Below are 15,941 nucleotides of genomic sequence, written 5' to 3'. Positions count from 1 at the left end.
TTGTGATCATTTCACATCTTTCCCTTTGTTGTGTGACATCTCTTTGTAGTATTTTAGTGTCTTTGCAGTTTTTTCTGGTGTCTCCTTATTGTCATTCTACACCATTTTCTTGTCATCTTGAGCCATTTCTACTCTATGTTTTTCTTTTTGTTGATGGTTTGAAATAGAAAACACATAAAATGTGAAACAAAAATGGGCCTGTTCCCCAATAATTCTATGCGTATAAGATATTCCCACAGATGTTTAGTTTGACATAAATATAGTCAAACAGCCTTTCTGTGATATGGTCTCTTACTAGGAGGTATTTAGGAAAAGAAGGAAGAGTATAATAAAAGCGCCATTATGGATAAATCATCTCCATGTCATCCGCTGTCTTGCAAAAGTATACATAGTTCTTTTTCAAAGTTTTATATGTTTGAACCCCAAACATTCATACATTTTGTTAGAATCTTATATCGTAGACCAGCAAAAAATAGTGAATAATTTTAAAGGGGGAAGTAAGTTGATGGTTTTTGTATATTACCATCAACTCTGACCAGCTACCCTATCCCTGGTAGGGACAAGAATCCCCACAGCATGATGCTGAGACCCCCGTGTTTAATTGTTAGGATGCTGTGTTCAGGGCGATGTGTGCTGCTGCTTTCTATCCTTATAACATTTTGCATTTAGGTCATAAAGTTCAAGTTTGGCCTCTCTGATGATAGGACCTTATTCCACATTTTCTGTGTGCCTCAACAATGGCTTTCTTCCTGGCACTCATCCATCAAGGCTTTGTTGAGAGAAAAGCTAAGAACCTCTTGGCTGCTTCTCTGATTAATGCTCTCCTTACCTGGACTGTCAGTTTAGGTGTGAGATGTCTGCTGTGTTCCTTGGACTTCATGCTGCTCTTTGCTCACTAATGTTCTCTATCAAACCTCTGAGGACCTTCACAGACCAGTTGTGTTTATACTGAGATTAAGTGACACAAATGTGAATTACATTTACTAATAGGTTGACTTTTAAAGGGAATTTCTTACTCTGGATTTTATTTAGGATATTGGAGTTAAAAGGGCTGAATGTAAAAGCACAAAACATTTCATGGAAATCCTTTCCTCACACTTGAAAGTTATTCATTACTTTATGTTTAACACATATTTCCCACTAAAATACATTAAAGGTTTCGTTGCTGCAACATTAGAAAAACTGAAAATGTTTTGAGGGGTATGGATATTTTGAAAAGGCACTGTAACTGATATAATACCCCCTACAACCATAGTCTTCATCCACTCCACCCTGCCTGTACTCCCTTCTGCCCATTACTTGAATGGTTGACCCTAGGTACTCAAACTAATCCACCTTCAGTACATCTACTCCTTGCTTCTTCACCGTTCTACAGATCTTCCCTCATGTACACACATTATTTGGCGTCTACCAATGCTCAGCACATCTCTGCAGCCTCTCTGCCATTTTATTACTACTGTCACCACAGATCACAGTGTGATCTGACAAACATCAGACTCCATGGGGACTTCTGGCAGACCACATAAGTCAACCTGCCCATCACCAGCACAGAGAGTGATGGACATGAACGCTGATAAAAGCAAACAAGAAACATTTAAACTTCGTATCTTCTTTTAGTTTGCCAAGTTGATGAGAGACAAAAATTCTCTCTCCCTCTCTCCCTTTGCCCCCCACCCTGTCTTGTCTTGGCTGTTTTTATTTTTTTTGCTGCTATCAGATCGGATCGGATCAGATCAGATCAAAATCAGTAAATGTTTCTCTATATTTGTTAATTCGGCTTTTAGTCTGGAGATTTTGAACAACAAAAATATCTCGTAATCCCTACTGTGTGTTAGAGATGTTACAGAGCAGATGAAGCAATTATTTTTCCAGTGGAGTATGATTGTTGGTCTTGCGGGCGCTCATAGCTAAAGGTACTGCTTTATCTTTTCCTAAAAATAGAAAGTTCCTTATCCAAACCCTTCTGAGGAAGGTTTTAACGCTCCTATTTGTATAGAGCTCTCTGTCAGCTATAGGATTTATTTTAGGCAAAAGATAAAACAGATACAGATACAGAGGGATTACGATCAATGAGATGAGCCTACAACTCAGTAAGAGACAAACAAATCACCATTATATATATATGCTCTTTAATCTCAAATACACATAAAGCACTGTGTGCAGTGTATTAAAATCAACGAGTACAACATAAAATATTTAGGTTATGTTGTTTTATGTCAATTTTAGGAAATAAGAGCACACACAAATCTGATATTAAAACACAGCAAGATATTTGTCAAAACAGTTTTTCCTAATCTCTACATTCTTCTTATCGGACATTCTTCATAACATCTTAACATACATTGTACAGTGATTGGTAAAATCATATTTATATCCCTTTAGAACCACATTTTGTCACTTTTTAACTGCAGACTTCAATGTGTTTTTTAGAATATTATTTTACAGACCAACACAAGAAGTGTAAAGCTGAAGTGGAAGGACAATGATGCACGATTTTCAACATTTTTCAAAAATGAAAATCGGAAAAATTTGTACACCCCACCCTTTACTCTGATAACCCTAAATAAAATCTAGCACAAAGCCTTCAGATGTCTTTATATGAGTGGCAAGAAGAAAATCTGAATACGTCCTGTTTTTGGTTTGCCAAAAGGGGAAACAGCAAACATGTGGAAGAAGTTTCCCAGGTAAGATAAGACCCAATTTAAATGCAACTATCTATGACAGCAAAACATCCCAAAAGTCTAGCCTCTGTAATTCAAAGACGGTTCTTCAACATGTTGACTTAAGACTTTTTTTACTTTTATGATTCCTCTTTGAAATTTGGAAAATTATACTTCAACTGCATAATTGTTTGCTACTTTGTGTTGGTCCATAACATAAAATCCCAATAAATGTTTGTCGTTGTAAGGTGACATATTGTTAAACATTTCAAAAGGAGTGAATAATTCTGCAAAGGACTGATGCAGAAAGGTTTCAGATGTCGTATTTAAGCAAATGAGTGAAAACATTTCTTATCACATACTTGTATATACAAATAAACATCACATCTTCATTTTTTGACAATTTACACAAAGAGACAGAAATCCCAGCAGAGCTTGAAGCATCTTCTAAATTCATTGGCGTTTAGAAGAATCCACACAGTTTAGTTTTATAACCCTTCAAGATATAAAAAATAAAATACATATCATTTCATGGGATTCTGCAAAGCAGACGAGTCAGCTATTAAATCTGCACATGAAAGTTTTCAAAGACTCAGAAAGAAAATCCATTTATATTTGCTTTTGTTTTTTTAAGGGGGCACTATTTACTGGTATACTTTTATGCATTTTTCCCCAACATGCAAAAAGAAATATCATGAAACAAATAACTTTATAAAGTCCACATATTTACAAAGCGCACATTGAAGACTTCTCTAGACCACTGTAGTCAGACATGACATTAACAGATTTTACACAGACATTTGCATTTCTAGGTCTGTAAATTCTATGCCATTCCCAGTCATTGTCACATGTCAAATTTGGCTGGATGTGTTCATGCACACATACTGTTTCAGATAGAATAGGGCTGTACAGCAGTCATGCATAATATAGACGTCCAGCTACACAAAGGGTGAGCACTAGGTGGCAGCCTTTTCCCACTTTGAAAGCAGTTCCACTCTGCAACTAAAATGTAAAGTAATAAAGAGTAGGACGGTACATGCATAAGGCAAACACTACGCTAGGAGTCAGTCGTATTGCTCTTCATAGAATGTGCATTGATCCTAGATTAGCATTATTTTGATCTGAATATGCATACTTTTCAAACTAATGTAGGGACAGCACTGAGCTGCAGCCTTTGCTGAATGCTGCCACCTGAATTTATCTGGTTCCCTTTCTCTTTTGACATCAAACTAAACAAATCTCCTAAACACTTCTTCGTTTCTTCATCATTATGTCCTTGAGCATACCTGCGCCTTGTCTCCTTTCTCTTTCCCCTCTGCTTCCTCTCTTGCCTTCCTTTTTCTTTACTCCCCCTGGCTCTTTTCGTTCCTTCCTTCCTTCCTTCCTTCCTTCTCCTCCTCCTCCTCCTCTCCGCAGGACAGCTGGAGAGACTGGCATTTCTCTAACAGCAGGGGGGGAATCTGCACCCAGCCTCAGCCCACGCTGGGCAAAGAGAGGGTGGGTGTGGCGTCGCAGACAGAGGCGTGTGTGTTTGTGTGTGTGTGTGAGTTTGCGGCTGATGCAACATCTGACCCGACCCTTGCACTGGATCTGCCGGCACTCGTCTGCAACCTTCACAAAAACAGCTTAGGTTGTTTCAGACTAAAATTGCTCAGGAGGATAAATCACTCTGTAAGGTGAGAACTGACTATAGTGAATTAGTGTTAAAACTCCTTAATGCCAGAGGATGTTACAAGACACCTTATAGCTCATCAAGGGCCTGAAATTGATTTAGCTTCAATTAAATACCAAATTGGGCACCTAATTGGGCAAAATGAGACAAACTGGTTGTGGATAATTGGATAAACCTTCTGCATTGGAGGTGTCTGATAAAGACCTGATGATGGGAGTGGTAAAGCAAATACTAAACATCCAGTTCTGAATGTCAACTCAAGAAGGTTGGAGTAAGGGGTCAGTCTCACTGCTCTATAGTAATGTAATTGAAAAGTAAAAGGAGGAAGAGGGACAGATGAGTTACAGCAGCAGGTGAGTCGTGGATGAATGCACGCTGCGAAGATGGGATGTGTCAGTTTAGACTCAGTCTGGATAAGAGAGCAAGAAGGGCAAGCAGTAGGATGATCCTTCCTTCTTTTTAAAGTGGCAAAGAAATGTAAGATACGTTAGCAATGAGAAGTCTAAGAAGGAAGAAAGGGAGACACAGAGAGATGGAGAATATGTTGGGGATGGGGGAGTGTGGGGTAGGGACTGTGCTGGTCAAATGTGCCGGTGCAGCTCCGGCAGGGGGGAGGAGGAGAGGGCTGGTAGCGGTTCGATTCCTCGGCTCTTCATGAATGACAGCAGCTGGTCGGGGATCTCAGCGAGAACATCTTTAGCCAGTCGGGCCATGCTGAGGACCTGGTTGCCGGATTTGTCAATGTAGTCTCTGAATGGAACAAACTAGAAACAGAAGGAAGAAAATACACATACAGTGTCATGCAAATATATTTTGTAATGCCACAACCACAGATTTTAATGTATTCCATTGGAATTTTATTTCATGGAAAAAAAAAAACATAGTGTTTTGGTGGTGGGTGTGGGTTTAGATCATCTGCCAAAGAGAGGTGATTCAGTGGATGTAGCAGGGTGACTGGCACAAGCACATGTGTCTCTGATCAGTCATCCCCCCCGTTAGTTACAGTAGCTTGCTGTGGCCCATAGGCAGAGACCAGATGAGCTTCAGAATTGCAGATGTCAGGCACATACCACAGCCATCAAAATGCTTGTGTTTGCCAAAAAAACTAAAATATGGAAAGATCAACTTTGCCATTCCATTCTATTATTTGTGGAATGGAATGGAGTAGCACATGATACAAGAGCACAATTTAATTTTTTTGCAGAGACAAATCTTACAAGTGTGTTGTGCATTTGTATACAGCCACCATGAGTTTTTGAATCGCCTTTCACAGCACCTACAGCAGGAAGTCTCTATAAGCTTCGCACCTCAATTTTTAGGTTTTGCCAAGAATTCTTATTTGAATTTAGCTCTGGACTTTGACTGGACCATTCTAACACATGAATATGCTTTGATCTAAACCATTCCATTGTAGCTCTGCTGATGAAAAGCATCTCCACAGGAAACAGTACCATGTTTCGGTTCCTAATTGCATCATTGTGACACTGAGGGAGAGGAAGAGTGGCCGATTTTCCATGTCGGACATGAACTCAGCATTGCATGCACAAGAGCGTGCAGCCTGCATTCGTTAGGGACTCGTCGTCTGCAACCAGCAACATGGGAGAGAATAAATATTTGAAGCAACTACGATGTTACAAACCAAACAGCTGGATGTTGTTTTGATATATTCATTAAATTGAAAAATTTTGAGGTTTTATTATTAAACCAATTGACATTTATTACTACATAAACACACACAAAAGTACCAAAAACTAGTACCGCTGAGTGCTGATACGATTACCAGGTACTGGGCATCTGTATCGTTTCCGGATCAAATGTTAAAGGCACTCATCCCTACCGGATTTGATTGAATAAAAACAAAAATTCATTTCAATCATAAAACATATTTGTGATCAAAAGTTTTAAAAATGCAATGAAATTATCTATTTTTAAAACTGAAGTTTTGTCTACAAAACATGTCAGAAATCTTTGGTTATGAATCTCAATCTTTTGGTTTTCAAGCTCCCTTTTTTTGATTGAAGCTCCCATTTTTTGGTTGAACTCAACAAATTTTAAGTGCTGAGAACATGAACATCCTAAGGAGGAACGATGTAAGATGTTTCCTTATTGGTTGGTGGTGAATAATCTTCACAAAATCACACCATTCAACAGCTAAAGTGTAATTTTTAGAGAATATCCTTACACAACTCATGTGGAAATACTTCTCTGAAGCTGTTGATATATGTTGTATGCCACAGTCCTGCTGGTTAGCATAGCATGCTGGTAAAGTATATAAACTAGACTTGTATAATGTTCGTCTGCCTTTATATTTAATTAATTGATTAGTGCACTTTAATCGAGCTGCACTGAGCGTGACAGAATGCCGAATTTAGCAAGAAACAAAATGTAATAGGTGTGCTCTGTGATGCATCAATGTCTGCTAACTAACTAGCGGCGATGCTAAAGCTGGAAAACACTGCAATGCTGCGGCAGTGTGTCATTGGGACCACGTTAATTTACACCTCAGACGCTGAAGTGACTGTAATAACAAATTATTCTTCTTACTTTCTTAATCACATTATCAAAGAGTCTTAAATATATATATATATTTATATATATAAATATATATATATATATATATATATATATATACAAGGGTTGGACAATGAAACTGAAACACCTGGTTTTAGACCACAATAATGTATTAGTATGGTGTAGGGCCTCCCTTTGCGGCCAATACAGCGTCAATTCGTCTTGCGAATGACATATACAAGTCCTGCACAGTGGTCAGAGGGATTTTAAGCCATTCTTCTTGCAGAATAGTGGCCAGGTCACTACATGATACTGGTGGAGGAAAACGTTTCCTGACTCGCTCCTCCAAAACACCCCGAAGTGGCTCAATAATATTGAGATCTGGTGACTGTGCCGGCCGTGGGAGATGTTCAACTTCACTTTCATGTTCATCAAACCAATCTTTCACCAGTCTTGCTGTGTGTATTGGTGCATTGTCATCCTGATACACGGCACTGCCTTCAGGATACAATGTTTGAACCATTGGATGCACATGGTCCTCAAGAATGGTTCGGTAGTCCTTGGCAGTGACGCACCCATCTAGCACAAGTATTGGGCCAAGGAAATGCCATGATATGGCAGCCCAAACCATCACTGATCCACCCCCATGCTTCACTCTGGGCATGCAACAGTCTGGGTGGTACGCTTCTTTGGGGCTTCTCCACACCGTAACTCTCCCGGATGTGGGGAAAACAGTAAAGGTGGACTCATCAGAGAACAATACATGTTTCACATTGTCCACAGCCCAAGACTTGCAGTCCTTGCACCATTGAAACCGACGTTTGGCATTGGCATGGGTGACCAAAGGTTTGGCTATAGCAGCCCGGCCATGTATATTGACCCTGTGGAGCGCCCAACGGACAGTTCTGGTGGAAACAGGAGAGTTGAGGTGCACATTTAATTCTGCCGTAATTTGGGCAGCCGTGTTTTATGTTTTTTTGGATACAATCCGGGTTAGCACCCAAACATCCCTTTCAGACAGCTTCCTCTTGCGTCCACAATTAATCCTGTTGGATGTGGTACGTCCTTCTTGGTGGTATGCTGACATAACCCTGGATACCGTGGCTCTTGATACATCACAAAGACTTGCTGTCTTGGTCACAAATGCGCCAGCAAGACGTGCACCAACAATTTGTCCTCTTTTGAACTCTGGTATGTCACCCATAATGTGGTGTGCATTTCAATATTTTGAGAAAAACTGTGCTCTTACCCTGCTAATTGAACCTTCACACTCTGCTCTTACTGGTGCAATGTGCAATCAATGAAGACTGGCTACCAGGCTGGTCCAATTTAGCCATGAAACCTCCCACACTAAAATGACAGGTGTTTCAGTTTCATTGTCCAACCCCTATATATATATATATATATATATATATATATATATATATATAGCTTTTTTTTCACAAATTGTATTTTTGATTGGAATTATTTTTTGTTTGATTCAATTATATTTTTGGTTGAAATAACTTTTTTGTTTGGTTGAATAATAAAATGACAAATTTCCCTCCATGAAGGCCCAATGTATATAGTTTATCTGCAATAAGATTTAATTTGGGCTTTAGTTCTACTTTAAGGGCAATTTAGAGATAACAATAAACCTAACAGTCATGTTTGCACCATAGAGGGAAGCCAGAGTACCTGGAGAGCAACCAGACATTGCACAGCAAGAACATGTAAACTCAGTGCAGAAAAACCCCAGGCTCTGATTAGAACCCAAGACATTCTTGCTGCAAGGTAACAGCGCTACCAACTGTCCCACAGTGCAGCCAAAATACATACTTTGATTTTTTTTAAATCCTCTTCCTTTTACAGTGTTTTATTATATACTGAAATACACCTGCCTCAATAATTCATCTGTCACGAGCATGAATAATTTGGGGCTTAAGTGTGCATGGCTTGTGACAAAGTTTACAGGGACTTTTCATTGCTTTCTTTCACCAGTGGCCTTTATGTGGGCATTTTTCCGTAGAGGGCAGATTTTTGGAAAGGACAACTAATTGCTGTCATGTCAACAGATTCTACCACTTGAGCCGAGAATGTTTGCTACTCCTCTAAAGTTGGGAATCTGGGCTGCTTCTGGGACTAATTCTCTTTGTCCATAAGGTCAGTTTAGGTGGATGGACATGTCTTGGTAGGTTTCCAGTTGTGTCATACTCTTTTTATTTTCATATGTACACAGCTTTATGAGATGTTCAAAGCTTGGGATATTGTTTTATTACTAACCCTGCTTTAAACTACTTCACAGTGTTATTTATAAATTGTCTGCTCTGGTCCTTGGTCTTCATGATGTTGTTTCTTCTCTAATGTTCTCTAACAAACCTCTAAAGCCTTCACAGCTGGATTTATACTGAGATTAAATACTGAGATAAAATTACACACATTTATAATTGGGTTACTTCTAAGATAATTCATTTGGAATGGCATTCTATTTGGGGGTATCACAGTAAAAATTGGCTAAATACAAAAGCATTCCACAGTTATCATATTTTTTTTGTGTAAAAGTTGTGAAATCCATACATGACATTGCTTCTAAACCAAATATGTACTACTTTGGGTTGGTGATATAAAATCCTAATTCATGTTTCTTGATGTAAAGGTAAAAATTGTCAAAAAAATCAAGTGGTGTGAGTACATTCATCAGCTGTAGGCAGTACAACCTGAAGCAAGACATACGTATGCTTTGGATTAATACTGAAAGTGTGTTATCTCCTTTTAACAGAGGTGGTAATTGTCTTGTTTTTTTGGCAGATGGTATTTAAAAGAGAACATTTTTTATTTTACAGACAGTTGTTTCTGTAGGTCTGCAAAAAGAGAAACCTGGAATAATAATGATGAGCTTGGTCTGATAAAGATACACTAAGGAAAGCTTCCAGCAGATAAATCAGGTGTATTATTAGCCAGCTGTAAGAAGTTGTTTGACACCGGTGATGTCTCTGGGGTTGCATAATCGTCTGTATCCTGAATATCTATGTCTTAGAGAGGCCTAAAAAGCTGCTTTTAGATAAAAAAAAAATGCTTCAGACTTTCAATACTGGACGGTTTAAATAAATTGAGTTCTGATCTGTCACTAAACATCCAGCATGTTCAGACAAGAAAGTCAGTCATTTGCTACATGTGCAAAGTTCAGAATTATCAGAAGGAAAAAAAACATTTCCTTGCTGGTGCAAGGCATCCTGCATTTTTGTTATGGAATGAGAAGAATATAATCTGTTGTCAAATGTCAAATTTATTTCTGTAGCACATTTAAAAACAACAGTTGACAAAAGTGCTTGACAAGTAGAACAACAATTATAAAATAGCAAATAGAATAAAACTGAAATAAAAACAAAATAAACCACAGAAGAATAAAGATTTCTAAGAACTATTTCGTGTCTTGTATTCAATCAATCAAAGGCCAGGGAAATTTGATACGTTTTTAAAAGACATTTAAATGAGTCTATGCTCTGAGCTTTGCGGACATGTACAGGTAAAGTATTCCACAGTCTTGGGACGGCCACAGCAAATGCTCGATCACCTCTATGTTTTAACTTTGATCTAGAAGCATCAAGGAGAAACTGGCTGGTTGACTGGAGTACTCTCAAAGATTTGCTGATGTTGAGGAGACCATATAGATAGGATGGGGTTAGACCATTTAAAACTTTAAAAGTAAGCAATAAAAAAAAGGAGGAAACCCATGGAGCGGCATCTAGCTGAAGGGTACAAGCTAGAGGAGGTGTGAGGTTAAGCTAACGCTAACTAATGCTAGCTTGCTATAGTGGTCATATTCACAATAAGCCCAGCATACAATAATTTAATGGTTGAAGACATTAGTTATTCTAGTAACTAAACCTCCTTATGTATTTCAAAAACAATCACTCAAAACTTAATCTTAAAGTTTGGATTTACCTTTGCGCTTATTTTTTCATGGTAAGTGCTATTTCAATTCAATTCAATTAAAAAATACTTTATTAATCCCAAAGGGAAATTAAATGTTGTTATAGCTCATATTATGAAGGTTTCCTCAAAGAGCCGTTGTAGATGCTGATGGCTGTGGGCAGGAAGGATCTCCTGTAGCGCTCCGTCTTACAGCAGATCTGAAGAAGCCTCTGACTGAAGACACTCTGTTGTTGTAGGACAGTCTCATGAAGAGGATGCTCAGGGTTCTCCATAATGTTCTTCATTTTATGAAGAATCCGTCTTTCCACAATGATCTCTAGAGGTTCCAGAGGAGTCCCCAGAACAGAGCCAGCCTTTTTTATCAGCTTGTTGAGCTTTTTTAAGTCCCTGGCTCTGATGCTGCTTCCCCAGCAGATGATGGCAGAAGAGATCACACTTTCCACAACAGACTTATGGAAGATATGCAGCATCTTGCTGCAAACACCAAAGGACCTAAGCTTCCTCAAGAAGTACAGTCTGCTCTGTCCCTTCTTGTAGATGGCTTCACAGTTGCATCTCCACTCTAGTCTGTTGTCCAGGTGAACACCGAGGTATTTATACTCCTCCACCACCTCCACTTTTTCTCCCATGATAGAAATAGTTTTTGACTTATTCCCGTTTCTCTTAAAATCTACAATCATCTCCTTTGTTTTAGTCACGTTCAAAATTAGATGATTGTTTCCACACCATGCCACAAAGCGGTCCACCACCTTCCTGTACTCAGCTTCTTGTCCATCTCTGATCCACCCCACGACTGCAGAATCATCTGAGTATTTCTGCAGATGACAGGAGTCTGTCTTGTACTGGAAGTCTGAGGTGTACAGAGTGAAAAGGAATGGTGAGAGTACAGTCCCCTGTGGTGCTCCTGTGCTGCTGACTACCTGGTTAGACTCACAACCATTCAGTCTCACAAACTGTGGTCTGTTTGTCAGGTAGTCTTTGATCCAGGAGATTGTTGAAGCCTCCACCTGAGTCTTCTGGAGTTTCTGACAAAGCAAATCAGGTTGGATTGTATTAAATGCACTGGAGAAATCAAAGAACATGATCCTCACAGTGCTACTGGCTTTGTCCAGATGACAGTGGCTTTGTTGAAGCAGGTGTATGATGGCATTTTCAACTCCAACTCCACAGCGATAAGCAAACTGAAGGGGGTCCTGATGGTTTACTGTTTGCTTACTCAGGTGTGCCAACAGGAGTCTCTCTAGGACCTTCATGATGTGAAATGTCAGGGCAACAGGTCTATAGTCATTGAGGACTGATGGGTGAATTGTCTTTGGTACCGGAACAAGACAGGAGGTCTTCCAAAACACCGGAACCTTCTTCTGGGCCAAGCTAAGGTTGAAGAGGTGCTGCAGAATCCCACAGAGCTGCTCTGCACAGGCCTTCAGGACTCTAGGGCTGACATGATCTGGACCTGCAGCCTTATTCCTATTCAATCTCTCCAGTTGTCTCTTCACCTGACTTGTTGAGACACACAGGTGGAAGGGGAAAGCAAAGGAAGCATCAGCATCTTCTGATATGGTTGATGGCAACCATGTAGAAGCAGAAGGGTCTAGGGCTGAGGTGGAAGATAAAAAATGTGAGGTGTTACTGGACAGCTGTGCGTCCTGTGGGTCAAAGGAGGGTGGGATGTCTGTTTGGCTGTGAGCAGGAGAGGAGGATGCTGAGCTTGTTTCTGAATTGAAACTATTGAAGAATGTGTTCAGTTCATTGGCTCTGTCCAGACCTCCATCGGTCTGATCAGCCTTCTGCTTGAAGCCTGTGATCTTCTTCATCCCTGTCCACACATCTCTGATATTGTTTTGCTGGAGCTTGCTCTCCAGCTTCTTCTTGTACACCTCCTTGCTGTCTCTTATCTTGACTTTAAGTTGCTTCTGTATACTCCTCAATAATTCTCTGTCTCCCTCTCTGAAGGCTCTTTTTTTCTTGTTAAGCAGGTCCTTCAGGTCACTGGTGATCCAAGGTTTGTTATTGGGGAAGAATCTCACGGTTCTGGTGGGGATGATGTTATCCACACAGAAGTTTATATAGTCGGTTACACACTCAGTCACGGCATTGATGTCCTCTCCATGTGGCTGGCACAGTGCATCCCAGTCTGTAGCCACAAAGCAACCTTGCAGAGCTTCTTCAGCTTCCTGTGACCATTTTCTCACAGTCCTCTATTACAGGTTGCCTCTGAACAAGGGGCTTATATTTCGAGCAGAGAAAAACAAGATTGTGATCTGATTTGCCTAGCGGAGGTCTTGCTATAGAGATGTATGAGTCCTTGACATTTGCATAAAACAAATCCAATGTTTTGTTTTCTCTGGTAGAGCAGCTGACAAACTGTTGAAACGTTGGAAGTGTAGCAGAGAGTGAAGCATGGTTAAAATCACCAGAAATTGCCACAAAAGCATTGGGGTTTTGTGTCTGTAGCTTAGCAACAACTGAGCTGATGGCATCACATGCAGTGTCGGCAACAGCGGAAGGTGGAACGTAAACTGTTGCCAAAATAACACTGGTAAACTCTCTGGGTAAATAATATGGACAAAAACGTACGGCCTACAGTTCAATTTCTGGACTGCAGAGTTGACACTTCAGAGTAACATGTCCTTGATTACACCATCTGTTGTTCACAAGTACTGCCAGTCCACCTCCTTTATATTTGCCGCTCCTCTTTAAATCTCTGTCTGCTCGTATGGTTAAAAAGCCCGGCAGAGAGACACTGGAGTCGGGGATATGATCCTGCAGCCATGTCTCAGTAAAACACATGATACTGCATGCCCAGTACTCTGGCTGGGTCCTTTGTAGGGCTTGGAGTTCATCCAACTTGTTTCCCAACGATCTCACATTGCCCATCATAATCGACGGAAGAGATGGTTTGAACTTCCTCCTTCTCTCTCTTCTCTTAGCTCCTGCTCTGCATCCACGGCGTCTCCTTTTCAACTCATCAGGGATTTGGGGTTGTAGTTGAAGTAATATTTGAGCTTTTGAGATATTAATCAGCTGCTCCTGGTTATAAGAAACAACACCGTTGCCATGGCAATGCATCATAACAAATGTCCAAAAATAGAAAGTATTAAGAAAAATCTTCCAAGCTGCACCCAAAAAAAATCAACTGTATCCACCACAAGTGGAATAGTTCCCAAAAAAGAATAAATCAGAATCAAAAGTAACAGAGCTACTCCAACCTGCTGACACCTTGAGCGGCGCAATTCTAGAATTTGTGCACACTTGTAAACAGGAGTTGGGTATGATCGGCCGAAATGACTGAGCACAAACCCCTAGTGATAGTTTGTCCTATTTTGATGCGAGATGCCTTTCATAGTAACAGACGTGGCAGATTTAAACAATGTGTTAGCCCTTGAGTCCCAAAAACATCCCGTCTATTCTATTGGGACCATTTGAGGCAGTAAATGTGACCGTGCTTTGGAAGCTATATAAACCATGAATGCCTTTTCTATTTTACAAATTTTATTTTTATTATTGGACAGACTGATTGTAGCTCTGATGTCACCCGGCATTATAAAACCCGTGGAAAATAAACTTTTGTTTGTCTCATGGGATGACGCATCGGAGGTGCATATCTGGAGAGAAAAAAGCTTGCAGGCAAACTTTTTTCTCCACACGGCCATTCCAGGAAGAGCTTGAAAGCTGGAAATCTGTCTGATACAAGAAGGTCAGAAGATTGATATACCGATCGAAGACCACGCCGACACCCGGCGCAGGTGAAAACCCACAGAGGTTTTATTTCCAAAGAAGGGAAGTCTCCCCTTGCAATTAAGTTGACTAAACGGGTCTTCACATTTTCCCCTTTGGGACGGATGAGTTTTCCAGTTTTCTTTTGAGCTGATCACGGACGCGTGACCCCCCCCTCCCGTTTCCCTTCAGACCTGACCCGTCCTCAACCGTTGGAGAGAAGAAATTGATGTCAAAGTAATTGCGTTCTTTTTGTTAGATCAAATCGGATAGGTGCATTTAGAGGTCTGGGCAGGATGAGGCGTAGTTAAGGTGATTTAGAATCAGCCAGGAGTTAGAAGTTGGACTTTTAAAGTTTTCATTCAAAGCAACTGCAGTCTGGGTCTCGTGGCCTGACCACTCCTTTGTCCCAGTTATATTACTGGAGTTTTTCCACTGAGCCCCCGCCTCTGAGTTTTATTACTCTTTGTTCGAGATTTGGGTAAATCAGCAGCAAGTGGAAAGCTAAGAACACAGCCCACCGTCTACAAGCTGACCGCCGCAATCGAGACATCAGCACACCAGTAGGGCTTCTCTTTCCAAGTTAACCCAAATTGCACATTTTGTCCATAACACTGCTGGTTTGATCTTCATAGACACTCAATGAGCATATATTTTATTTTATTATTATTGTTTAGTAGTCATTTTTATCCCTTTTGTGTAGAATATTGCTTGTTAGTTAGGTGAAGGTTTTTGGACCAGAATGGTGGTATATCAGAATTATATGGCTTCAATAAATCTTCTTATATATAATAAGAGAAGCCTTTGTGTTTATTATGTACAAGAGTGATTTATCTGTCAAAATAAGGTCAAAGTTCCCCCACCTTCGGTGAAGCGGTTGATTAAACAGTGACATGGTTTCTGGTTAATAATTATCAATTATTAATTTACCAATTGTAATTATTAAGGGCGTTGAGCCCATAATCACACCTCTGACTTCTATTCATAAGTAATGATTTTGGTTAAGAAATTATTTTTCTGAATTATGATTTTTAACTATAATTTTTGATAAATGTTAACTCATAAATAATCATAATCCTTAGACAGAAATGTATTTTAAGCCTCCCTTTCTCCATCTCAACCAAAAACATACAACTTACATTATGTAAGCTGTGTGATACAGGAAACCCCAAACATGACAGTAAGCGGAAAAATAAAATTATGATACAGACAAATTAATGTGTTTGGCCCCGTCTGTGATGGATTGCAATTCTGCCCTTCCCTCTGAAGACTTAATTAAGGCCAACTATGGGGATGAGGGAAAACTCTGGCCTTCATCCAGTTAATCCTAGCAGAAATGCTCTCATCATTTACAGCTTTTATGAAATAATGATTTCATCTGAATACTTAAAGGTCTCAGTGCATCAACCACAAAACAGGGAAGTGCTATGCATATTAATGCAGTTTAAGATTAATGGATTCAATGA

At 39.9% G+C, this 15,941-nt stretch overlaps 1 protein-coding gene across 3 annotated transcripts in view; it reads right to left on the bottom strand.

The window, feature by feature from the left end:
- Nucleotides 1-2,112: 2,112 nt before the first annotated feature.
- Nucleotides 2,113-15,941, bottom strand: part of LOC124875959 (copine-9-like) — a 195,269-nt gene continuing 181,440 nt past the window's right edge. For all 3 annotated transcript variants that reach the window (XM_047378403.1, XM_047378411.1, XM_047378419.1), the window contains one exon: nt 2,113-5,096. In XM_047378403.1, coding sequence (XP_047234359.1) covers nt 4,914-5,096 — 183 coding nt within the window. In that variant the 3' untranslated portion in view covers nt 2,113-4,913. The remainder of the gene's footprint in view (nt 5,097-15,941) is intronic.

This window comes from Girardinichthys multiradiatus, chromosome 1 (assembly GCF_021462225.1).
Source record: "Girardinichthys multiradiatus isolate DD_20200921_A chromosome 1, DD_fGirMul_XY1, whole genome shotgun sequence".
In the NCBI taxonomy this organism is placed as follows: Eukaryota; Metazoa; Chordata; class Actinopteri; order Cyprinodontiformes; family Goodeidae; genus Girardinichthys; species Girardinichthys multiradiatus.
This window is presented reverse-complemented; position numbering and strand designations above follow the sequence as displayed.